Here is a 26,085-nt window from a genome sequence, read left to right on the forward strand (position 1 = left end):
ACTCATATAAAAACACACAACACAGATAGTTTATTTGATATAAAAGCACAACAAAAGACTTTATTTAAAAAAAAAAAAAAAATGGATTCAAGTGGAGCCCAGCTCTCATTGGCAAACGAGTCATCCATCTGTTTTCTATGCACACTTCTTCCTGCACTCAGGGTTGCAGGGGTCAGACCTACGGTCAATTTAGAGTTCCAAATTCACCTCACATGCATGTTGCTGGTCTGTGGGAGGAAGCTGGACAACCCTGCACGCACGTCCGGGATCGAACCCACAACCATCTTGCTGTGAGGCCACAGTGCTGACCGCTGTACCACCGAGTCACCCAGCAAACGAGTCGTATCACAGCCAACATGATATGTTAGTTTCTTTCAGCGGGGATTTCAGTTCACAGTACTCGGTTGAAAAGTTATTTCAAGGTGCCTCATATTAAATGCCTTCCAGTCAAACAAGGCACTCAATTATTTCTTCATCACCCAAAACAAAGAAATAACGAGCTCAGGTTACTTTTCCTCACCCAAGCTTGCCAGAAACAATTTCAATCAGAAGTTTAAGACACGTAAATCAAACTTGTAGTTTTCTCTCCCTCTCAAACATCACAATCACAAACACTGAGCTCTAAATCGTGACTCCTCGTTAGGAAAACCCTGAACTCGGAGATCAGCAATGTCAGTCAACAATGACGCCACCTTGCACAGCGTTTCATCAGTTAATCACAAGCACGTTTAAAACAAGGATGAGTCAGAGCTTCGAGATCCGACCGGAGATCAGCGCGTCTCCACTCAGAAATCTGCTGACCCGAACCTCATAAACTGGGGTGATGCTAGAGCGGAAGAAACACTGTTTGGGTGAGTGGGATCAGGGTGGAAACTCTCCGATAAAGCCAAGTGGGACACAACAGTTTCTCTTTTTACTTTCACAAAGACAAAAACGTAAATGGTAAATATGGAATCTGAAGGCACAAGGAGCCTCGCAGCGAGACAAACAACAACACTTGAGATCCCCACACACAACTACACACACACACACGAGAAGAGGCAAATAGTCTTTGTGGAGTCAGTTCTGATGGGATATTTAGTTGTAATGTAGCAGTAATACCGGCCAGCAGCATTACTTCACCACCTGACTGGCCCACAGGAGGGAATGAGAGGGAGAGGTCCTCACACAAGCTGGAGCACTAGGAGGTCGGGGGGCGGCATGGCATCTTGAACCACCGTGGCCACAAACTGCCACAGGTCGAGATGCTGCTGTTGCACTGTAGCTGGTGGTCAGGACTCACAGTCTGAGTCCAAGTTTTTTTGCAGTACAAAAAAAACATACATATATGTATATGCATATGTATACGTAAAATACATACGTAGCTATATACCATTTTCAGCAGATTTTTTTTGGTATGAAATTTGGTGTTAAAAAAAGAAGGTTAGATGGCCATGGGGTCCCTCCTGGTGAAGATGCAGTCCCACACGAGGCCGTCTTCACTGGGAGGATGGCTGGAGGGCAGCAGGACCCGCACCAGCCACTGGCTGAGGAGGAGCAGAGGGACAGGCGGTCTGACACGACACCTTCACATGCGACCGGGGGCAGAAATGAGGAATCGCTGGGGGGGGGGTGCTCACCTCCTGGTCTCCACACCGAACAGGATCTTCCAGTTCTTCAGTCTTCCGTGGTGGTACGGGTTCCTGAACACCTGCGCGAAAACGGCAGCTTACAGCGTTGTCCAATATGTGCGTGTCGGCGGCGGCGGCGGCGCACGTTGGCTGCGGCCGCTGTGTCGCTACCTTGCCCTGCTCCCGCAGCCGCTTGGTCTCCTTGCGGTTGATGTGGCGCTCCACGCTGGTCTCTCCCCTGGTGATGAGCATGGCGTGCCACAGGGTGAGTCCTCCCAGAGCCACCGCCACCGAGCTGCGAGACAGGAGGAGGGTCACCACCTCAACCTCGGAAGCCAGCCCGGCCGGGCTCGACCTTCGAGGGTGGGGTCGGGGCGGCGCTCACCTGGTCAGAACCCAGAGGAAGATGATGCACTTGTGGGCGGTGGTCTCTGTGAAGGGGCTGGTTTCAGGCGGCGTCTGGTAGGAGCTCTGAGGGAGGGAAGCAGCAGCCGCGTTTCCATGACAGTTTCTTTCGCAAAAGAAAAGCGATATTTCTAAAATTTCGACAAAGTACAATTGCAAGCTGCAGGTTTTTCCATTGAATGGTGTGAGGTGCATAAATCCGGAATTCTTGTAAAATCTCATCCCGCGAGACTTGAGGAGGACGACGGTGCAAAGTTTCTTGTATAAATCGGCATTTCGATGTCGTTTTGTGTCGAGAACGGTTGTTATATTTTTCTCTTTGATTACTTGTAAGAAGCATTCAGTCTCCTCCGTCCAAACATAATGTGCCATTTTCACTTAAAGTGAACTGGTCACGTGACACCGTACGTCACGTCCGCTGACGTGTAAATGCGAAAAAAAAATGTTTCCATGACACTTTTGCGATGTACCTCCAAATCGATGCGTGTGAACAACCAACTCATGGGGTCATCAAAACCTTTTAGCCACATCTGAGAGTTTAGGTGTTTCCCTCAACAGTTTTTTATTGCGATATTTAGGTTTTCCGTAATTGTAGGGGCGATACAGCTACAGTTAGATGGACAGCAGGCCTCTGAGACGAGACCCTCCACAATCAGATCCGTTTGACAGCAGTGCGCAGAGATCATAATCTCGTGTGGTCGTGTAAATATTTCATCGCATCTCCTCAAGCCAAACAGGACCACTTTGAGCGAACCTCCCTGAAGTTGCTGGTATGAAATGTGAACCACGTGCGGCAGCCAGTGGCTCCTCACCTCGATGGCGCCGTAGGCCTCCAGGAAGAGGTCCCTGCTGCTGACGCTGCAGTAGATGCAGCCCAGAGTCATGTAGAGGCAGAAGGAGAAGAAGTAGCGCTGATTGAAGTGGCCAACGCAGTTGTTGAGCCAAGCTGGGAGCATGTTGAGTTAGGGATGCAAATGATCCATTAACTCATTAATCGTTAGTTGATTGACCTTATCGATCGATTAACTTTTTTTTTTTTTTAAAGTTGTTTAAAAGTAACTTGTTCTAGGTATTTTATGACCATCACAGTATCTACAGGTGAATTGCTCTTTCCTCTAACTACACTTTTATAATGATATTAACTACCCACGTAAAAAATGTTCAATTTATTGCGACTAATTTGATTTAATTTAATCGACTAAATTCTTATTTGACAACTAATCAATAATCGATTAATTGCTAACATCCCTATGTTGAGTCCAACTGAATCAAAGTTTGGGTCAGTTGTGTTAGGTGTTTTTTTTTGTTGTTTTTTTTGGGGGGGGGGATTCAGAGGGATGCATGTAGCTGGCCAAAAGGATACGACAGTGGTGGTCCATCTTCAGGACACACCTGGGACATAGACAGAAGAGACACTTTGAGGTCCAACAGTAAGATGACAAACTGTGTTTGAGAGTCTCTGTTTCTTCTCTTACATGTTGCAGATGCTGCAGTGGTGCGTCCGGGGGGGCTTTGGGGAGATGCATTTCTTACACAGGGACACAGAGGGGATGTGAACTCTGTCCTAAAAGAAACAAAGACAAAAGAAATATTAGAAATACTAAAATAGGTCCATCCATCCATAAGGGGTCTGCTGGAGCCTCTCCCAGCTGTCATAGGGCGAAGGCAGGGTGACACCCCGGACAAGAGGCCAGTTCATCGCAGGGCCACACAGAGACAAACAACCATTCACACTCACATTCACACCTACGGTCAATTTAGAGTCTCCAATTGACCTCACATGCATGGTTTTTGAACTTTGGGAAAAAGCTGGAGAACCTGGAGAAAACCCAGCAGACACAGGGAGAACATTAAGCTGGAGAACCTGGAGAGAACCCAGCAGACACAGGGAGAACATTAAGCTGGAGAACCTGGAGAGAACCCAGCAGACACAGAGAGAAGATGCAAACTCCACACAGAAGGACCGGAATGGAACCCACGACCTTCTTGCTGTGAGGCGAAAGTATCAAAAATCCTACAGGTGCCTTGGAAGAGTCCTTGTTTGTCCAACGAAAAGGCTGCAGTACCTTTGGTGGGCGTCCGGGCAAGGTGGTGGTGGCCTTGTAGTAATGGAAGACCAACATGACGAGGAGCCAGTGGCCGCAGCAGAGGTGCCAGGCCACCCAGTGCACTGGGTAGGTGCTGAAGATGGTGGGCAGGACGAACAGGTAGATTATAACCACGACCGAGGTCGTGAGCAGAATGACCAGAGTGACAAAGACCTGAGACAGAGAGAAAACAAGAGAATCTGGAGACAAGGAGGAGGAGGAGGAGGAAGATCCAGCTGAGCCGCCGCGCATCCTCACCACTCCGAACCAGCGCGTCACGTTGTCCACGATCCAGTAGACGGGCTCAAAGGCGCAGTCCAGCAGCGTGTCCGTGTTGCTGAGGCTGTTGAAGTAGAGCGAGCGCAGCAGCAGCTGACCGTAGCTCCACAGCTCCCGCAGGCCGCCGCCGCCGTCGGCCGCCCTCGGCTGGTGTCCTCGGTGCGGGCGGCAAAGCCGGCACCAGCGCAGCGCCAGTCGCATGGCCCCGGACAGCTGCCAGCGCCAGCTGCTGCCCAAACGCATGCCGCCGCCGCTCCTGCCGCACGCTCTCCCTTCCAGACACACACAGAGGAACAGGCACACGCACCAGCAGTTAGAGAGGAAGGCGGCGCAGAGAAGCTGCTCGTCGGAGCGGCCGAGCGCCAAGGACACCATGTTCTGGAGGGGAGCCGTCGGGTCGCTGGTGGAGAGGGAGGGAGGGAGCGGGAAACAGAAGCAGGAGCAAGAGAAAGCTGCCTTTTGTAGGCTGCAGCAGCATCCTTACGAAAAAAAAAAACAGAGGCTTTTAGCTGATGACAGGTGCTCCTTTCTTCTTAATAATTTACAGCACATTCAGATCCAGACCCTCCAAAAAAATGGGAATTATTCAAGGGAGATGCAAAGTGGTAACCTGGGAAGAGGGCGACGGCTCGGGGAGGAAAGACGGTGGCCACCTGATCCATTGGAATCGTTTCATTAAAGGATTGGTTACACTGATAAGGCTAATCAAGATTCCCTCCAACAACATCATGGTCATTAATAAAATATGCCAAGAAAGAGGATTAAGAAGATGGAGAGGAGGAAGCAAGAGAGTTTCTTATAAAGTCTACCACAGCAGACTGCAGGGTGACCAATGAATTAGTGTTTTGGTTTTATACACCCAGTTCTCACATGACACACACACAGCCACACATTAAGTGGCTGCACCGTCACACAATAATAACGCAGCATGCAATAATTACCAAGGTCTCTAAAGCCTCACTGAGCTTCGGTTTTGTTTACTGTTTTCTGTTTTGTTTCGTTTTTTCCTGCTTGCTCATAAAGGCGCGATTGAGTTAATGCATCACCTGATGCCTGGTTCAAATCCCAGCGGTCAAATGTTGATCTCCATGATACTCAACCCCTACAACCATCCCGTCTCATTTGCATCGCGATGTGACACACCTGTTGCAGCGGTTAACAATTACTTTCAGCCGGGCGGAAGTGCCGCTCGCCGAATACTGACATTTCAGAACAAAATCACACCCGAAGGACGAGCTCGGTTTACATTGATTCCACACGGAATGACTCCAGTTGGTGATGTCACATTAAGTACACATATAGCATGTCGTGCTCCCAGGAAAAAACGTCACTCGTCTCATGTGACATTTTGAACTACATGAACATTTCAGAAACACAGACGTCGCTCCATATGACGGTACTTTATTGCAAACCAACCGGTCAGGTACCGTCAGCCGGGTAGGCGAAGGCGTTCCTTCTGCTAGCGACATGTCACGCTGTGTTAGCGACATGCTAGCTGCGTCCGCTTTGCTTCTAATAAAGTGCTCTCAAGTAAACACAGCCACGATGACAGTGATAAACCCGCCATGGTGTGCAGTGCAACGCTTACCTGGTCAGGCGAATTAGCGGAGAAGCCCGGGGTCAGGTCATGGTCAAGTTAAAGCCGTTAGCTTTAGACCGTTCAGACTCAACAGTGAGCGGCTATAGTAACAAAGGTTGTCTATAATGAACAGATGAATCATCCGAGTCTGGCGTGTCTAGTTTAAGATCGCCGTTAGTGACATGTTTTAATCGGTACTAATTGAAATGCCGAGAGGAATTAGTTCCAGAGAAAACAAGATTGCACCTTTCCGCTATAAATGGAAAAAACAGAGGAATTGTCTCCGATTTTAGTTTCTGAAATTGAATTTGAAGTGAGGGCTCTTCTGCCTATTTTGTTGAACGCTTGCATGAAATTGCACAGTGTATCCTGGGAAATGAAGTTCTTATTTTGTTTTACCTTTTGCACCAAAGACTCGCTTTGACAGGGTGTCTATTCAAATGTACTATGTTGTTGTTCGTATTATCAGTCCTTTGAATACGTAAACACATTTTTAAAAAGGTTCATTTGCATCCAAAAAATAGAAACATCTACAACCAGGAAGTGGCGACGGGTCATGTGACTTTTGGAAGAAATGGCTGCGGTGCAGTGGTAAGATGCTCCTTATTCATCTAAAAACAACCCGTATTATCAGTCGAATTTGCTATTTTTGCTTTGAATAGACAGCTCTTTATAATGCAAACTCGTATGATGATAATTTAGCATGTCAACAAAAAATTGTCGGCTACTCCATTGCAGATTTTTACCATACTTCTTTCGCAGTGTTGTCATTTTCTGGCTGCACCCGTTGCGACTGTGACTCGGTTTTGTGGGTGGTTGAATAGGTTATGTGACATATAAAATAGTTAGCTTTCCATATATGAAGGTAAGACGTGCCAATAACTACTTTGATTTAACGTTGAATTCGTTATAGATCTGATAGTGTTGCACAAATGTACTGAAAACAAAACTAAACTAAAGCACTGTCACTTTTTGGATTCGTAATGACACACACTTGTCATCAGTTGGCGTATGCCTGCTGTGATGACAGCTGTGACCTAAAAACAGATGGAGGCAGAGATTATCGGTATACGCAGTTGTAATCAAAATATGATAACTTTCCATTGTGAGTGATGTCGAAACTGGTGTGTGTCGTCAACAAGGCGTTCCCGTGGGCGCAACTACGATGCCGAGCTGCGGAGATGCCGTCCTGAGGCCACACTGGTGGAATTTGGAGAGTACCACCCCCTCAAGCCCATCATGGTCGGTAGTGCACACATCATCGCTCATCTTTCACCGCTCACATCCGTGTAGAAGCTGAACAATGTTTGCATAGTTTCTCAGTTTGTGCCTTGATTCTCCCCCAAACAACCCAAACTTGTCTCTCTATTCAGGTGACAGACACTAAAACCCGGCGCGGGGCTCGCAAAGGCAGCACCTCCTCGTCTTCCTCCTCCTCATCGTCCGCTCCGACGGACCCCCTCAGCTCAATGCTGGATGGGACAGATCCCCTCTCCATGTTCGCCGCGGCGTCGGTTGTCGAGGCTCCGGCCATGTCACACAGCGCCTCCGCTGGGGTTCGTCTACGCCACAGATTCTCCGCTTGACGAGCAGAAGAAAGTGCCGGACAGTCGGCTTTACACTGGGGGGGGGAAATCCTCACACATGGAGACGTGTTTTTGTGTTTTTCAGGACCTCGGGAGGAAGAAGAGGGAGAAGGAGGAAGAGGCCGTGGGGCCAGATTTTGAGCCCTGGTCGTCAAAGCGGGGAGAGATTCTGACCAGGTTCACCACCACAGAGAAACTCTCCATAGTGAGTTCACCACAGCGAGGGCCAAGCTGCTTTGCTACCATTCGCTCAAGATGAGAACTGTTTATCAGTCTTAGTTTGCTCCGCCCTCATCCATTTTCTTTGTCTTTGCAGAATCTTTTCATGGGTTCTGATAAAGGTGAGAACCTTTGCTTATTTTCATCTTTACAGTGAGCTATTTATTTTTATTTTATTTTTATCATTGCGTCTTACATGCAATTGTGTGCCCAGCCCGCATTACAAAACACCAAACAGTCAAATCATCCAGCAGCAGGACCAGGCTGCAACAGAAAGTCATGTCAAAAACAGCCTAACTGGCCTTCTTTTCCAAGCTTTAGAAAAGACCAAAAACATCTAAACCAAACCACCATTTCAGCTCATCAAGAATAATAACAATAATTTAGAAAAAATATGCACCAATCAAAACATATTTCTTACCAGGGGCTCAGATGATATGTGTGTGTTGGTCAGAAAGTTACTGACTTTCACTGTTGCTGTAGGAAAAGCTCAAAGTCCAGGATCAGCTATGTCGGAGAAAGTTCGCACCCGCTTGGAGGAGCTGGACGATCTGGAGGAGGTTTGTGTATTTCTATGCAACTTCACCCAATGAGTTGACGTGCAGTGCAGCAGATCATGACACCGTACGTCTGCTCACTGTCAGGAAGACAAGAGTGATAATAATAATTTGCTGCACAGCACTCCAGCCAGTTTAACTGCTGCTTAAACACGCTGCAAAATATATCGGAATAAAGCAAAAATGAAGAAGTTATAATTCTATGTACAAATGCATGTACCAATTTTTTGCAGGGTTCCCAGAGGGAGCTTCTCAACCTCTCCCAGCAGGACTACGCCAACCGTATCGAGGAGCTGAACCAGTCCCTGAAGGAGGCCTGGTCCTCGGACCAGAAGGTCAAAGCCCTGAAGATCGTCATCCAGGTAGGAGATCAGCTGAGAAGAACTTTTCCTCTGCGTCCAATCATCATCAACCACACTGACCCGTACTCTGTTCTCCAGTGCGCCAAGCTCCTGTCCGACACGTCCGTGATCCAGTTCTACCCCAGCAAGTTTGTCCTCATCACCGACATCCTCGACACATTCGGTGTGTAGACGAGCCTCCGGTCTCTCTGAGTTTACATGAAAACAGTTTCCTGATTGTCGCCTCCTTGTTTTCATAGGCCGGCTGGTGTTTGAAAGGATCTGGACCATGTGTTCTGACCCGAGACCTCTGCCTGGTACGGAAGGGATGAAGGACAGTTGATAAAATTCCAATTACAACTACAAGACATTTGACTGTTGATTTGTCCTCGTCAGAGTCCTTCACAGTGGATGACGTGAACGACACGGCTAAGGAGACCTGCCTCAACTGGTTCTTCAAGATCGCCTCCATCAGGGAGCTTCTGCCCAGATTGTATCCTGGTCAACCAGTCTGCTCTGCTCTTGGCTTCTCTCTCCACTCCAGCTCGACTCCTCACCAAGCCTGCTTGCTCTTTCTCTTCATATGGGCTGATCCACTTCTTTTCAGGACTTTTCTGTGCCCTGTTTTGTAAGAACGTGTCAGGCCGTCTCCACGGCAATGCAAGAACATCAGCGACACCTCGCACGAGTTTGACTCTTTGACCTTTGCGATCAGATACGTCGAGGCCGCCATTCTCAAGTGCAACCGCTTTCTGAACAAAACGTGGGTCTCTCTGTCTCTCTCGTTTTTTAATATATTTCTAAGCTTTTTGTTGGTTTTGTATTTCCCCAATGAATAATTCCTGGATTCTTTTTTTCCATCTGTGCAGTGGCATCCAGGAGACACTCCCCCGACTGACAGCGATGATCAGAGGCATTGGGGACCCTCTGGTGGCTGCGTACACCAGAGCTTATCTTTGCAGGGTGAGAAACACTTCAAGTGTTGAGTCAGATCAGAAAAGCTTTTGCTGCTGATCTTTTCTTTTGTGGGTAAATGTCCAGTTGCGATAGAAGTTTAACCAGTTGTCAATCAATGTTCAACCAATGTCTTGTCCTGTCAGGCTTGCAGTCCCTTCTCACATTTCTTTCCTGTTTTTCATATGGACCCAAAAGTTTTGCTTCAACATGAATGTGGAAAAATCAAAGCTTATACTATACAATAAATAACTACATATTGCACACATGCAAAATCCAATTTCAAACTAAAAAAAAAACTCATCAAAATAAATTAAATGTAAATAAAATATGTATGCCTCTTTTTATTTGCAGCCTTCTGATTTAAATTTCAACAGGCTAATAATACATTTAAAAATGAAATAACAACCGATAGAAATAACAACCGATAAATCAATGAAGTCATAATAATAATAATAAAAATAATAATAATAACATCCTTCAGTGAACATCCTGTCTTGATTTGCGTGCCAGAATTCCAGCTGAGCATTCTGGGATTTGTAGTGTTAGTGGTACATGTGCTGTATAATAGCGGCGGGCCAGCTCTAGCAGTGATTTTTTATTGTCTCACGGGCCAAATTTGGGCCAGAGTTTGACACCTATGAAATAACTCTTCTAAAGAAGATTGGTTGAAGTTTCCCTTCCCACCCCCCCTTTGGCCACCCTCCCAGGTGGGCATGGAAGTGGCCCCCCACCTGAAAGACAGCCTGAACCGCAACTTCTTCGACCTGCTCGGCACCTTTCGGCAGATCAGCAGCCAGAGCGTCCAGAACCAGCTGATCCAGCAGAAGGTGGAGGCGCCTGAATACCTGACGCTCTACTCACCGGCCATCAACTGGATCCTGCAGTGCATCGCCTACAGAGCGCCAGAGGTTAGTACACACACACACACAGGTTCTTTCTACTGATGTGGATTGTTGTAAGCTGAGAGAGATTTTCATGGTGTTTCCACTCAGTCCCTGCTGACGGAGATGATGGAGAGATGCAAGAAGCTTGGCAACAAGTGAGTGCTGGAAGCAGAAACATTAGGAGAGATTTCCGTTAATTGTGCTCATATTTTGAGCAGTCAGGCATTTCTTTGTATTTCTCACGAGAGAAGTGTGGTTATACTAGTGGAGATAAAGAAAAAATGTAGTTCCCTTGTCGTTTTTCTATTTTAATCAATTCAAAGACAGTCATTCTATTGAAGAGGCTCTCAATAGTGATAAAATCCATCAATTTTAGAATGAATCCTGAGTGATTAAGAATGTGTTGTTGTGGCTGCAGCTGTGTTGTTTTCTTTCCCGCAGTGCCTTGCTGTTGAATTCGGTCATGAGGGCGTTCAGGCCCGAGTTTGTGGCGGCTAGAGCCACCGACTTCATCGGCATGATCAAAGACTGCGACGAGGCCGGCTTCCCCAAGGTGGGCTGGCTTGAGAAGCAGTGGCGCCGCCGGCGATCCAACGGATCCACTGAATGAGTTAGTCACGTCCTGTGATGTTGTTTCCTGTCCAGCACCTGCTATTCGGCTCTCTGGGACGCAGCCTGGCCTGCGCCGACCCGCCGGAGCCGGAACGGCTGGCAATCCTGAATGAAGCCTGGAAGGTGGTAACCAAAGTCCGCAGCCCTCTGGTACGCACGCACTGATGGTTCGCACAGGTGTACACGACCAGTCATTAGTTTGCGCACACTATGAATTTAATGTCTTCTCTTTCATTCTCGTGTCTATTGACGTTGCAGTTTCTCACTGAAGGCATCGCACCTACGTACGAACACACAAGGGATCATGGAGGAAACAATAACAGTGTTAAATAACTCAAACACGTTTTAAATTTAAATTCTTCAAAATAGCCACATTTCATAGCGTTTATAAAGCATTTTTCTATGCTGCATAATTACATGTATCGTGCTCATATATTTGATGCTTTCTGTATCTATCTGCAGTGTAAAGATAAAAAAGTTGTAAATTGTATGAGAAGGTGTGTCCAAACTTTTGACTGGTAGTGTACTTTGACACTGAGAGATTCAGGATTTTACTACACATTCCATTGTTTCTGATTGTTTGTTTGTTTGTTTTTCAGGACTACATTAACTGCGCTGAGATCTGGGTGGAATTTACGTGCCGACATTTCACGGTGCGTAAAACACACGAGAGGAGGACCTGTTACACTCTCCTCTGGGGAGCCCAGATGGAATGTTCCCCAAATCCTGTGGTTTTGCTTTGCTCTCCCAGAAATCCCTTATTCTTGCCACTCCATTCATACGGACTTTGAACTCTCACCTGCTGCCTTTGTCTCCTCATGATAACAGCAACAACAGCAGTAGTGACAACTGAAATAGCTGCTCCAAAACGCAAAAATGTTTTGTACCTCTATCCTCCTCAAAATGGGGTCTCGCGGGACGAGATTTTAGGAGAGTTCGGCTTATGCACTTCACACCATTCAATGAAAACACCTGCAAATCGAAATTGTGCTTTGTCGAAATTTTAGAAATATTGCTTTTATTTTGCAAAAAACTGTTATGAAAACGCAGCCACTGACTGAAGGAACCCTCTGCCTCTAAAACTCAAAGCAGCTGCCAGTTGAACCAGTCACAGTTTGAAGCTTCCTGTTGCGAGCTGCCACATTAGAAACACATTGAGAGCCCACGGTGAGCTGCAGTGCAACACAGCATTTCACTAAATTCTTAGAAATCTAGAGTAAAAGAGAAAGGGGAACTGTCACTGCTGCTCTTTGTTCATCTTAAAATGTGAAAAAGTCACAGTCTGTCACTGTTGCAGCATCCACGTTAGTCTCCTTAGAAACATCCATGAGTTAAAATCTCACAGTCTTCCTCTTGGTCTTCTTCGGTGGTTCCAAAGGGAATATTGCAGCCATCACTTCCTGCTTTTGTCCCAAGTGAAGGACACTCAGTAGTTCCCCAGCGCTCAGGCCAACTGAAAAAAAAAAATTAAACCAGCACTTTTTAAAATGGACGTCTGAGGTTTCCAACTGTCACTCTCAGTGATCCTGCTGCCTCGCAGGGTTTGTTGAAGTTTCCTCTCTGTCCATGTCTCACTCTAAGAAACGTGAGGTCAACACCATTCTGGCTGACGTCATCAAACACATGACCCCCGACCGGGCATTCGAAGACGCATATCCGCAGGTGAGGAGCTCCTCGTTCAACACATACTGTTGTCTTCAAACTCCAAACTCATCTTAGAAAATATGTTTCTGTTGTTCTGCAGCTGCAGTCAGTGATCAGGAAGATCCTCACCTACTTCCACAACTTCTCTGTCCTCTTCTCAATGGTGAGCGACCCAGAAGCCCTTTGACCTCTGGAGACATCAAGTCATCACACATGCAGTCAGTTCCACCTGTTGGCTCTGTTTTCCAGGAGCGTTTCCTGCCCTTCCTGGACATGTTCCAGAAGGACAGCGTGAGGGTGGAGGTCTGCAGAGCCATCATGGACGTCTTCATAAAGTAGGAACTCTGAGAAACAGTCGTAAAAAATACAAAAAGATGATGAGTCTCAGGGCAAATGTGTTTGTGTGTGTAAATTGGGGATGTTGGATTGTTTGTCTCCTGCAGACACCAGGTGGAGCCAACCAGAGACCCGGTCATCCTCAACGCCATGATGCACATCTGCAAGACCATGCACGATTCTGTCAAGTAGGGCATCTTCGTGTGTGTGTGTGTGTGTGTGTGTGTGTGTGTGTGTGTGTGTGTGTGTGTGTGTGTGTGTGTGTGTGTGTGTGTGTGTGTGTGTGTGTGTGTGTGTGTCTGCCTGTCTCTTCCACTAGTAGTGAGAGTCTAATGAATAACTGTCTGTCTGCCTGGCAGCGCTCTCACTCTAGAGGATGAAAAGAGGTCCTCGGCTCTGCTCATCAATGGGTTCATCCGCGTGGTGAGACTCCCCTCTCTGTATTTCAGACTCTGTTTGTGTTCAGTTTGAAATAATTCCCTAAAAATCAACCATCTTCGGAGGTCAATAAATAATCTTCCAGCTAAAGTTGTGGGGAATTTGCTTTCTTTCTTCTTCTTAAAGGTCTTAAATGTTTACACTTGCAACATTTCCCTCATCTTGGGCCATCATTACGGAAGCACATTGCATTCACTAGATTAAAAAAATTGGGCACCTGATCTGGTAATTACGAAATCAGGATCTCGTAATTACGAGAAATGGTGCCTCATTTTTTTAATTTTTTTTTTAATCCAGTGAATGCAATGCGCTTCCGTACATCGTACCTTCTAACAGCGGTGATAAGACAGATTGTTTGCTGAGGACAGTAAGAAGTGTTGTTGCTGCTCAGGTTTCCTTCGGCCGTGACTTTGAGCAGCAGCTGAGTTTCTGCGTGGAGGCCCGAGCCAGCTTCTGCAACCTGGAGCCAGTGCTGATGCATCTCATCCACGTCAGTAAATGGCAGCAGCAGCAGCAGCACGTTCTGGCCAGTGCACGTTCCACACTTCAGCGTCTTCATTCTTTCTTTTTTTTTTCTTCTTCCATTCACGCAGACGGTGAACCAGCTGGCGATGGAGACCAGCAGGGTGATGAAAGGAAACCACTCCAGGAAAACGGCAGCGTTTGTCAGAGTGAGACTGGGCGTCTTCTTTGTCAGGGAGGGGAACCGGCGGCGTCGCTTCCGCTTGTCTTGACTTCCTGTTCCTCTGTCCGCCAGGCGTGCGCCGCCTACAGCTTCATCACCATCCCGTCTCTCAGCAGCATCTTCAGCCGCCTCGGCCTCTACCTGCTGTCCGGCCAGGTCGCTCTGGCCAATCAGTGTCTCTCGCAAGGTGAGCTGCACTCTTCTTTCCTGGATCTCCCCCGATCTCGCCTTCTCACCCTCAGCTGCATCTCTCACCCTCCAGCGGACGCCTTCCTAAAGGCGGCAGTCAGCCTCCTCCCAGAGGTCCCTCGCTCCATCAGCGTGGAGGGGAAGCTGCGCTCCTCTGAGAGCTTCCTGCTGGACTTCATCAACAACTTCCTGGCCACGCTGCTGGTTGTCCCGGTAACTCAATCCCTGTCCTTGCTCTTAAAGTGTGTAATATTTGGCTTAATTTATGATTTTTATTTTGGTAAAAGCTTAACAAACTTCCTAGAGATACATTAAAAAAAAGTGTTACTCACTGTACAATAAAAGTAATTTGGTTTTCCTACCCTTAGAACGGTTCTCAAATATAGATAAGAATATACATAAAGCAACAAGGGTCTTGCTCCTAGTTAGCTGCCATCTTGCACCACCATATTTCTAAGGAAGCCTGGTGTGGACAATCCAGCTGCCTGACATTGCGTTTCGTAATTAGTGTGAGTGCTCACGTCTTCAAATAAACCAGCGAAGAAGAAGGCAAACTTTTTGTCATGAAGGTCTTGTCTGGTCTTGTACTGTCATACTAAATTTTCAAGCCTGTAGCACTTATGGTTTCTGAGCCTTGTGTTTTGAGATTTTTTTTCAAACGAGTGAAAATAGCTTACTTCTGGTTTGTCGGGGGTCAAAGGTCAGCCATTATGAAAATTAGGTTTTGATTAAACAAATGCGTGGGTCTTTGTCCCATGTCTCTGCGACCTTCCTAGCGGGCACTATGTCGATTTTTAGTGTTTTTGCTTACGTAGGGGGCGCTATAAAGTTTTTAATAGATTACATTTTTCTCCAGTTCTGACCTACGTGCAAATTTGGTGAGTCTTCGAGTGCGTTAAGGGGGTCAAAATGGGGTTCGAAGTGGTGTATGAACGAAAAGAAAAATAAACATGAAATACAAACAGGTCTTTCACCCTGGGATGACCTGACCTGCTCTGTTCCAGAGCCGGTCCTGTCGCCGGGGCTCAGTTCCGAATAAAAATGGAAAATCCTCTGGTTGCGAATTCACAGCTTCCTCTTCCGTTACCTCCGTGTGCAGGATCACCCAGAGCACGGCGTGCTCTACCTGGTCCGAGGGCTGCTCAACATGGTGCAGGATTACACCTGGGAGGAGAGCAGCGACGCCAAGGTGCGGGTCTACATCAGTGCCCTGCCTCTGCTGGCTGCCATGAGCCAGGAGACCTACCTCTACACCGTCCCCAAGAGTGAGTCCACGCTCAGCGCTCATCATAATCCACTGCAGGTCCACTGGTTTGTGCACACTGTACGGGGGGATTCATACAGCCTTTCATATTTAGGATCTTGATGAAGGGAATGTGGAGATCCGCTCAAGGTTTCTACCTTCAGAGAAAGCCTTTTCTCCTCGTCCTCATCGCTGTGCGATGCTCCGGTCTTGATGCCTGGTGTGGCACAATAAAAATAAACCTTACTCAGTTTTGTCAACAATGTCTCCTCCTCTCAGTGGACTCCAACGAGACGCTTTATGGAGGAGACCCCAAGTTCCTTTCAGAGATCAACAAGCTGTGTGAGACCCTCATCGGGCAGATCCTGGATCACCTGAAGACACTCGGGCGGGATGAGGTGAGTCATTGTTGGCAGTATATAGTGAATACCAGTGTTCACTCAGGATTCAGACACCATGGCTGGCCTGATACCAGACTGTTAGTACGAGCACTTAGTATGAGTATTACACTGTTAGTAGTTCCAGTCCTGATAGGACAAGCCTTCTCACCAGAGGGAGCCTGGCAGACCTCCCATTCTCCCTTTCCCACTCTGCCAGCTGTAATGTTTTTAGGCTGTGGCTGTAGAAAGAAAACCCCTCAGAACACCAGTTTAATATTGACTTCCTTCCTCGTCGTCCTCCCAGCAGCAGAGCGTGCGGAGGCAGGGTTCTTTGGCCTTCTCCCTGTTTGGCGTGCTGCTGGCTCACGGCGACCTGAGGAACAACAAGCTGAGCCAGCTGGCCGTCAACTTGTGGAACCTCAGCCACAAACACGGATACTGCGAGACTCGCGTATCGGTGAGTTCTCACTCACTCACTCACTCACTCACTCACCTCCAGCTCATATACACATCTGTAACCCGGCCTCTCCCACTGCAGGTTCGGACGCTGGAGTCCATCAAACACCAGGCTCAGCAGCCCGACATGACCCACCTGACAGACACGGTGCAGAGGTTGACCCTGCAGTCGCGCACCTGAGTGTCAAGCAGCTCATCAGCAGCCTTTGTGTGGGGATAAAAAAATAAGCACTTTGGAAACTTTGGCGCTCAGTAATTCCAATAAGTCTGAAAACATTCTAACTGCTCACACACTAATGATGTGAAGGGCTGTTCTAGTGCCAAAATAGCTATACATGCCGAATGAAAACCAACTAAAGTAATATCGACTATCGCAGGACAATAAATCTTTTCCTGAAAGAAAATCCTGTCATATATAATTGAAATACATTGGTTTCCGTCCCACAATCCTGTGGATGTCCATTTAGCCCTCTGTTTACAGCCTCCCGCACAAAAGATTTGGCTCGAGCTGTGTGCGAAAAGTGAGGTTTCCCTGGACTTCCCACATGTTTTACTTGGGGTGACAGGGGAGGGGTTACACCCTCTGTGACATCATAAAGGACACGTTTCTTGATGCGAGTATAAGCTCACACTTTCTGAAAAGTAGAACAAGCAAGAAGAAGTAAAGGATGGAGTTTCTTTCATTCACCGGCACAGGTTCGTTTAGAGTTTCATATTTTGCCAAATATTCAAGTGGGCCACCGAACACCAAAACACGTGATGCCACTGTCGCTACCTGTCGTTGCCTTTTCATATGTTGCAGTACATGACTGATTGCACTGTAAATTCCTACATCATCATAGGAAGAAGTGATTATGATATGACTACATAATAATAATAATGATGTGCCCCGCGCATTTTTGCTGAAATAAAGATTCCTTCTACTTGGTATTTATACACAACTACAAAAAAGGTGTCTTTGGTTTTTCTTTGACTTCAGACAATAAAAGGTGGACAGCACTCACGTTTCTCCAACACTTCTCAGTTGTAGTTTATTTATTCAATTAGTCAATCATCAGAAAGGCAAACACTCCCCATTAGTCCTCAAAATGAAAATCATCAAAACCAAACAGCTATGATGGTGCGTTCTGACACACACACACGCACACCCACAAACCTTTTAGTCACTAAAGTACCTACAAGTCATTTTTTCCTCAATTATCTCACCTGTGGAACAGGAACCTCAACCTATTTCTATTTAATATTATATATACTCATATATATATATATAATATTAAATATTATATCTACATACACACACCCAATACTGTCAGAGCTGAGGTCTGGTGAAGACAGTTCTAAAAGTTCTAAGTTTCAGAAATTGTCTTGGTTTAGTGGCTGCTCAGTGACGGCAGCTGCTGTAGAAACAGATGCAGTCGCAGCAGAGTGAGAACACGACATGTTTGGCTTGGTGCTCTCAAGTCAATAGCCAATTGGAATTTTATCCAATCCCTTTATTAGCCAGGGTGCTTCAATCATACAGGCTACATGTTAATAGGATGGATCAAAATGAATCAAGTTGTACATTTCTGTTCACATACAATTATTTCTTCTGCGAAATTTCGTAACTTTACTATTGGCCAATTTGGTGTTCCATGAGCCCGGCACTTGCCTGGACTCCCCTTGTCTGTTAGCATTGAACTGAAACAGACTCCCAACAACATCCTGCAAAAGACCATCCAAAGAGACGAGAGAATGGAACAGAAAAGAAGGAACGGAAGGAGAATTCTGTGTGTGTGTGTGTGTGTGTGTGTGTGCAGTGTGAATCACCGTGCTGATTGTGCACTGGCTGAACGGACGCAGACGACTGGCACGTCTGCACTGAGGAGATGTGAAAAGAGCAGAACTAGCCAACAGAGTCCACTGGCGTCAAGTCGCTGTTGCTCGCCTCCGTCGTGCTCCAGTGACAAAAGAACACTGGACAGGCTTACGGGAAAATTAGACTTTTTATTTCTCTAAGCGACACGTAGACAGCCAGTGCCAACAATCAACAGACAAGCACTTCACACGCATTGACGCAGGACGTTTCTGCACGACGTGGCGAGCGAGACGACTACTGAGACTGTCTTCTTTTGGATTCCTCGCGGAGATGCACACAAGAAGAGTTTAGCAGAAGAGGCTCTATGATGGAGCTTTTTGACAGAGCGGCTGAACATTTGAAGTAATCACAACAGAGACCAGCAGTGTCGTTAAGACCTGCGGACACTAGCTGGCGTCTGTTGATTACTTCACACACACACACACACACACACACACACACACACACACACACACACACACACACACACACACACACACACACACACACACACACACACACACACACACACACACACACACACACACACACACACACACACACACACACACACACAGAGAGAGAGAGAGAGAGAGAGAGAGAGAGAGAGAGAGAGAGAGAGAGAGAGAGAGAGAGAGAGAGAGAGACTGAAATGTGGTTCTGATGAGGGAGACGAGTGTTTAAAAGTGCTGATAACGGCAACAGTTGCGTGGCTGTCTTGCAAAACAAAAAAAATAAAAATACACACAAAACAAACTTCTAGAACTGTAGTGAGTTAAACCTCTTAGAATCATCGTCAACATTACGGAGAACATTTTCTGTGTGTGTTTATAACCCTCTCCATCCCATTAACAGAGAAAAAAAACAGTTCTGAAAAGATTGAAAATAATGATAATATTGTTTTGAAATGATGCAACGTGGGAAGAGTTTGCAGTTCGGTGCTGTGAGTCCCGGCAGTGCTGAGAAAGACTTTTTCTGATGGTCTCATACTAGATTTTGGACCAGATGATGGGGCGGGGGAGGGGCGGGAGGGAGGGTTTGGAAACGGCACACCTGTGGAAGACACAGGCACCTTGGCCCGTCCTCCAGGAAGAGGTAGAGGAGGGAGGCCGCGTGGTCTTCCTCTTCTCCTTCTTCGCGTTGTGTTTCTTTGATCTTGTCATCCTGGACCTGCCTTCAGTCCAGCTCGATGGGGCTGCCGTCCTCGTGGGCTTCTTCAGCGCCGTCGTCCTCCTCGCCCGAGCCCATCAGGCTGTTCAGGAGGTTTCCTGCCAAGGCACAGCATGTCCACGGTCACACCCAATCTTCTAGCACAGGCGTGGGGCAAACTACGGCCCCGGGGGCCATATGTGGCCCATTAAGCTTTTTAATCCGGCCGCCCAAAATAGCTGTATTTCATCCATTCCTTCAGTGTTGGGGGGCTTCACAGACACTGATTTTGTTCTAACTTTGCTTTTGTTCATGTTCAATAGACATTAAAGCACATGTTTTCTACATATCGCTTGATACATTTTTTCCAGCACTCCAAACACTTCATCTATCTGCTGCTCCGGCCCCTCTGGCAACCTGACAACCCAGTGTGGCCCACCAGTCAAAAAGTTTGCCCACCCGTAGTCTAGCATGTTAAAGGTCCCATTGCAGACCAACTTGTATATCTTTATTTTAGGTTTAAGGGTGGGGTGATGGTGCCCTTGGTGACATCATAAATAGGTGATATCCAAAATTAAAAAAGAAAAAAAAGAAAAGACTCCTAGTTCAGATCCACAGGCATTTCAATGTTCTCTTTTTTGGGTGTTTTGTTAATTTTATTTTTATCTGTTGTCCTAATTACTATTTTTGTGACATTGAAACTAAGTTAATTGTTTTAAAAATGTATTTGGTAGAATGTAAATCCCTACTATGTCCTGGACATAACTGTGTCTGTGTTAATGAAAAGGTTAGGGCTATTTTGTTCTCTGACCATCATAAAAGGAACAGTGTCATTTCAATTGTAAAGACACTGTATTGGAGAAGAGGAAAAGAGTAGGTTTAAAAAAAACAAGGCTGTTATGAGAGCTTCAGTAAGGAACAGCTGAACATATAAAGAGCTCTGACTACGCCGGTGGATGTTGGCAGGAAGTGTACTTTCTTTGGCTTACACAGAGGACAAAGTTTAGCAAAGTCACCGCAAACCCCGACAAGTGAATACGTGTCCTTGATCACTCACCTAACAGGCCACCGTACGATGGAGACTGTTTGGGTGGAACGCCAAAGAAGAGCTGCCCTATTCTGTCGAGATACTGCAGAACCCAAGAAAACATGCAAAAATCAAGTGAGATGAGAAAATCGGTTGGTGCTAATGACCTAACATCTCACAACCTCATGAGGCTGCATTGAGATAAGAGGTGCAAAGGAAACTATGCGAAGGTGATCACATGATGCACTGGTAATGGAGCCACTCACCTCATTGTACATAGGATCCCTCTTCAGGGAAGGTTGATATTGCTCACATAACACTGTGAAAACTGTTAATTTACCCCTGAAAGAACGAAAACAAACAAAGCAGATCATTTTGAGACACACACAAAAATACATTAAAAAAGGTCAATCAAGTCAAAGCTGTAAACATCAAAAATGAAGGAGATGACATCTAATGCTAATTCAATGGAGGCACTGGTGACCTTCTGTAATCCTCATAAACCTTTTCCGAGTTTCATAGCAACGTAAAGAATTTCACACATGGATCAAATAAGGTGGGCTAAGATTCAATTGACAACATGTCCCAATGTCCAGAGCTGCGTTCACAAGCATCTCACAGGCATGGCATGGTGCATGACTCCTACAGCATGTACACCAACGTGCCAGTGTCACCAGAGCCTCCACTGATATCAAGCAGAGTGGACCAGCGGTTCTTACCCATCCACTGCCAGCAGCAGAAACCAGATAAAGTTTAATAGAGGCTGGACGAAAGGAGGGCCCTTCTCTATGGACGGGTGTTTCTCTGTGTACGTGCTGAACACCACAGACGCACTGTTTTTGTTCTTTAAGCAGAGGAACCTTTGGGAGGAACAGGAGTGATACATTTAGATGAAATACAGAAAACAAAGGAGAAGATGGCAAAAAAAGACCGTGACAGAAGATGAGAAGGGAACCACTGACAAAGTGAGAATGGATGTGACTGCAGACTGAGACGCATCAATACCAGATGCAGAACACAGAGAGAAGCAGGTTAGAATCAGAGCTGAGCTGTTTTTAGCTTTTCCCCGGAAACCTATTTGAAAGTCAGCAGAATTCACTCACGGTGGGGACAACAGTTCATTTCAGTCTAATATTGTTTTGCACTAATGACCCTGTCTGTCTGTAACTCAGTGTTATTATGATTGTCCAGGACAAGGTGGGTGACAATTCCCTGTACGTATAACACATACAGGTTCATTTACATCTAGGTGGCAGGAGAGGGACGGCACTTACTGTAGGACGGCCTGCGCCACAAACATGTCAACCTCGTTCTGGAAGCCTCGGGACGCAGAATACTCCACCAGCATCTGTGCGCAGCCCTCTCCATCAGAGGAGTGTAGGAAGTGGTAACGAGACTCGCTGTAGTTTTGTTCTAAACACACAAAAACACACAGTCGGTAGTAGAGTTGAGGCAATCCATTTCTCATCATCATTACTATATATATATATATATATATATATATATATATATATATATATATATATATATATATATACATACATATATATACATATATATACATACATATATATACATATATACATACATATGTATATGTATATATATATATATACATACATATGTATATGTATATATATATATATACATACATATATATACATACATATGTATATGTATATATATATATATACATACATATATATACATACATATGTATATGTATATATATATATATACATACATATATATACACATACATATGTATATATACATACATATATATATACATACATATATATACACATACATATGTATATGTATATATACATACATATATATATACATACATATATATATACATACATATATATACATACATATATATACATACATATATATATATATATATATATATATATATATATATATATATATATATATATATATATATATATATATACATATATATATATACATGGTAATATTTTGTTTAATTCCTGTTAAAATTGATGTTTGTTGTTTTTTCAGACTTTCAGGTTAATGAGAGAGCTTTTTGGAAGGAGCGCAGCACTGAACAAGTGACAAGCCTCAAACCTCAACATGTGGAAATCATTTTTTAACAACTTCTCCATTTGAAAAGAGTAGGTCCATTTACCTTTCCATAAGGTGACAGCCAGCAGCTGGTGTAGTTTTGGGTGGCCCAACTTGCTGGATCCACCAGTGGACCATTTCAGAGCTCTGGAGACAAACGCTACTCGCTCTGGAGAGTTCTGGTCCATGTGGCTGAACAGTTTGGCCAGGCTTTCTGCTCAACAAACAAGCAGCGCAAGATAGCAACATCATGATCTGTGGTCTTGTGATAACCCCTGTTAACGTATTACATGTCACACACACACACACACACACACACACCTGTGTCCTATTGAGCAATGCCTGTTTTACATATTTGTGTATGATGTATTCGTGGTATTATGCACAATGCAAATGTCCAGAATAGAGCAGGAAAGTTTCAAATCCAATAAATGACAAAACTAAGGCAAAAGAAATACAGAACAATAGCTCATTTATTTTAGATAACGTAAGCACGTCCATCTCGTTCACGCAACGTTCACATGATAGCAGCGTTATACACTGGGATCGTCACGCTCAACCTGGTTATTGCCGCTTCGCATGTGAGACGACGAAAAGGCGGAGCAATGGATGTGAGAGAAGCACAAGGAAGTGGGGCTCCAAAGCCTCTCCGTTTCGGTTTACATGCAGCACTCTTTTGCGATGAGGGAAATTTTCTTTTTTATAAAAACACTCAGAATAACTTTAACCTTCACATTCTCAGTCGAATCGATTCTGGCATTCACAAACACATGAAGAACTCACCAAGTATTTCCTCTTCAACTTTCGTCTCTGATTTCTCCAACACCTCCAGTACCAGCATAGACAGGTCGGCTGCACTGTTTTGCTGCAGATGAAAAAGATAAGAAAAAAATTATTCTGATTCTTAGAAAAATATTTTTAATAGATTTCTTTTTTTTCAAACTGACTGGCAAAATGGTAAGGTGTGACCCCATAATGGTGATAGGAACGCAGTTCTATTCATTGCTACAGTATCTTTCTTCCCTCTCCTGCACTTTTTCTTCCAACCTTCATGAAACATCTTTTAACATTTCACACCGTTTCGGTTTACATATTTAATTGAGAACTTGATTCAACGTACATTTCACAATAACTACTGTCACCAACTCCAAACAAGATTGAACCAGTGACTGATTGAACCAGTGATTACACAATTTGTTTTATTTCACTAGTTGCTTACGGACACATGCCATAAATTAGATAATTATCTAAATATCCAATGACACAACATGGCACATGATCATGTAAAGATCTCAAGGCATCACAGCATCAACACAAGAACAATTTGCAGCATGCATGTACCTGGTTATAGCTGAAGAAGAGCAGGGCACCGTTGTACATCAGTTCCCTGGCTTCAGCATGTTTAGCTTGAGACATGTACCTGAAGGAAGGCAGAAGAATAAATAAATATTGGCATGAGATTACATCATGTGCTAGGTATCTAGCCTTAGGTTGCATTTACTTCACACCTGTCTTACAAGGAGCACAGGCATGTGGGCCGAGAAAAGACGATTCCGCAGGGGGGAGGGGGGATAACGTCCATTAAGACGGCAACATACTTATTTTGTAACATTGTTACGTATTTCAGAGATTGCTTGTTTTTTGTTCCCCCCCCCCCCAATTTTGACATTAAACAGGAATGCGACTCAAACACAACTTATAAACTGTAACCGAGGCTGACCACCAACTTATGGGCAATGTGAGTAAGATATCTGAAGGCCTTGCATTCATATCCTTAACAAATATTCGATTCATATACTGAAATAGACAAGCAGACAAACACGCCAGCCAGGGTGTGAACGCTGCTAGTCAAATACACCACGAAAAATGACAGGGCGTGCATTAAAATATTTCAAGAGTAACGAATTAAGCAACAGCATTGCTAGTAGAGCTATATGTCCATTAAAGGGGGGATGGATAGAAAAATATATATATTGAGCGCAAACGTTACTGAACTTGCAGTCCTGACAGCGGTGTAATATGCGGCTAGCTACTTAACAGCTAATGCAGCTGGACATCTTCAACACACGTTTGAAAAATATCAGCTGTGACAACCGTAGTCGTGAAAATCCGTTTGAATTACACCTGGTGCCTCTTTTCTGGTGGTGGCTACATGGAAATTATACCGTATTAACTGTCCGCAGCCACTGCTTTGTCTAATATCGGTTGTATTGCTAAACTAGCTTAACAGCTAAAGTTAGCAAAATTGTTACGAGGCTGCCAAAGATTGACACCACATCTGTCCAAACAGACCAACAGCCTGACGTGAGTGGGCAGGTCCACGGTAAAAACTATCCAATTAGAAACGGCCAAGGGAGAAGCAAGGTTGACAGTCGAATGATCTGGAAACAGGGAGGCCCCAAAAGCCAAATGACAACCGCAACTACACACACATACACACAGACGTGAAACGAGGTCTCACCTAAAAAATAAAGTCCTGTACATCTGGTGGGCTTCATAGTAATCCCCCTTCTCCACGCTGGCTCGCAGTTTTCCCTCGACTCTCTGTACACCTCCACGGTTCCTGGCACTGGAGCACCTCAGAGACTCCTGCTCCGACATCGTTGTTGGCTCTGCGGCAGCGCTGGAACTGACTGCTGTAGTAACGCAACCGAGGAGCGGTCATCAAATTTGACCGTATGTGCTTGCCGTAGCCGGTATTTGCGCTGCGTTCCAAATTAGAGCAACGGAAGATATCGTGTTATGTTGGTCGGCGTCCAATTTTTTAATTATAATTTTTTTTTAAAGTACATTGTAGTTGTAACTTTTGTAACGAGGGGTTGCAATTTCGCCTGCGAGAGTTGTTAAGATACTGTTATGGATGTTTGTTTTGTTTTTTATCTATATTTTTTATGATCATGATTAATTGCAACATTGTAGGCTTAAATCAGACAAAAGCTGATGTCCACTATATTCTATAGTTAGTGAAAATGCTTCTCAACACATGTGCAAAAGAGACTAAGTTGACCTCCAGAGCAGTCTTTTCAACCTTTTTTGAGCCACGGCAATTTTGTTTCTCTGAAAATTATCCCATGGTACACCACCAACCAAAAATATTATAAAATTATACTTTTTTTTAACCTAATAATGACAACATAGTCTCTATTTATTAGTACTCACTCAGAGTGAAACGTGGGATTGTTTAGATGAATGCAAAGCTGATATCTGGGAGGAATTGAGGGAGGAAAGTAGGCCTACATTCCTTTTAAAACACAGTCACTCCACAATGGAATTTTTTTCAGGCCACTAAAGTGAAATCTGATAATTTTTCACAGCACACCTGACATTATCTCATGGTACACTAGTGTGCGGCGGCCAAGTGGTTGAAAAACACTGCCCTAGAGTAACAAAATCCAATACATTATCACTGTATTCGATCAAGTCTAATATTTGAAGCGACTCAGTGGCCAATCACACAGGCTTAAAGAGTTTCGGTCTGACATATATTCAAT

The 26,085-nt window shown here is 45.1% G+C and overlaps 3 protein-coding genes and 1 long non-coding RNA gene across 6 annotated transcripts; 1 reads left to right on the forward strand and 3 right to left on the reverse strand.

The window, feature by feature from the left end:
- Window positions 1-73: 73 nt before the first annotated feature.
- zdhhc16b (zDHHC palmitoyltransferase 16b) lies at window positions 74-6,105 on the reverse strand. Its single transcript, XM_076034750.1, has 10 exons — window positions 5,970-6,105; window positions 4,361-4,653; window positions 4,082-4,276; window positions 3,491-3,579; window positions 3,379-3,407; window positions 2,828-2,961; window positions 1,996-2,081; window positions 1,782-1,905; window positions 1,620-1,690; window positions 74-1,526 (listed from the first exon to the last, which is right to left on the reverse strand). The coding sequence occupies exons 2-10, from the start codon at window positions 4,622-4,624 to the stop codon at window positions 1,424-1,426; spliced, it is 1,095 nt and encodes a 364-aa protein (XP_075890865.1). The 5' UTR covers window positions 4,625-4,653; window positions 5,970-6,105; the 3' UTR covers window positions 74-1,423.
- Window positions 6,106-6,519: 414 nt separating this feature from the next.
- Window positions 6,520-17,501, forward strand: vps35l (VPS35 endosomal protein sorting factor like). 2 transcript variants are annotated; one of them, XM_076034737.1, is made up of 30 exons: window positions 6,520-6,551; window positions 7,103-7,202; window positions 7,334-7,516; window positions 7,632-7,751; window positions 7,863-7,887; window positions 8,249-8,325; window positions 8,556-8,684; window positions 8,763-8,847; window positions 8,924-8,980; window positions 9,060-9,156; window positions 9,379-9,426; window positions 9,533-9,626; window positions 10,328-10,528; window positions 10,613-10,659; window positions 10,946-11,057; window positions 11,150-11,266; window positions 11,716-11,769; window positions 12,698-12,778; window positions 12,861-12,923; window positions 13,010-13,095; window positions 13,204-13,284; window positions 13,456-13,519; window positions 13,926-14,024; window positions 14,128-14,205; window positions 14,292-14,406; window positions 14,482-14,621; window positions 15,508-15,673; window positions 15,931-16,049; window positions 16,336-16,488; window positions 16,570-17,501. In XM_076034737.1, the coding sequence occupies exons 1-30, from the start codon at window positions 6,535-6,537 to the stop codon at window positions 16,666-16,668; spliced, it is 2,907 nt and encodes a 968-aa protein (XP_075890852.1). In that variant the 5' UTR covers window positions 6,520-6,534; the 3' UTR covers window positions 16,669-17,501. The 2 variants fall into 2 exon arrangements, with proteins under 2 accessions (XP_075890852.1, XP_075890853.1); XM_076034738.1 differs by having other exon boundaries at window positions 16,339-16,488.
- Window positions 11,862-15,937, reverse strand: LOC142893832 (uncharacterized). Its single transcript, XR_012927752.1, has 3 exons — window positions 15,810-15,937; window positions 12,890-15,730; window positions 11,862-12,569 (listed from the first exon to the last, which is right to left on the reverse strand). It is a non-coding gene; the product is annotated as an uncharacterized LOC142893832 (long non-coding RNA).
- Window positions 17,490-25,259, reverse strand: get4 (guided entry of tail-anchored proteins factor 4). 2 transcript variants are annotated; one of them, XM_076034751.1, is made up of 9 exons: window positions 25,056-25,259; window positions 23,936-24,014; window positions 23,378-23,459; window positions 22,659-22,808; window positions 21,775-21,913; window positions 21,220-21,360; window positions 20,767-20,842; window positions 20,531-20,603; window positions 17,490-19,592 (listed from the first exon to the last, which is right to left on the reverse strand). In XM_076034751.1, exons 1-9 carry the CDS (start codon window positions 25,193-25,195, stop codon window positions 19,501-19,503), a joined length of 972 nt encoding a protein of 323 aa, XP_075890866.1. In that variant the 5' UTR covers window positions 25,196-25,259; the 3' UTR covers window positions 17,490-19,500. The 2 variants fall into 2 exon arrangements, with proteins under 2 accessions (XP_075890866.1, XP_075890867.1); XM_076034752.1 differs by lacking the exon at window positions 25,056-25,259 and adding an exon at window positions 24,594-24,744.
- Window positions 25,260-26,085: the final 826 nt, after the last annotated feature.

The sequence above is a fragment of the Nelusetta ayraudi genome, unplaced genomic scaffold (assembly GCF_046127955.1).
Source record: "Nelusetta ayraudi isolate G7.1 ecotype Tasmania unplaced genomic scaffold, CSIRO-AGI_Nayr_v1 ptg000042l, whole genome shotgun sequence".
In the NCBI taxonomy this organism is placed as follows: Eukaryota; Metazoa; Chordata; class Actinopteri; order Tetraodontiformes; family Monacanthidae; genus Nelusetta; species Nelusetta ayraudi.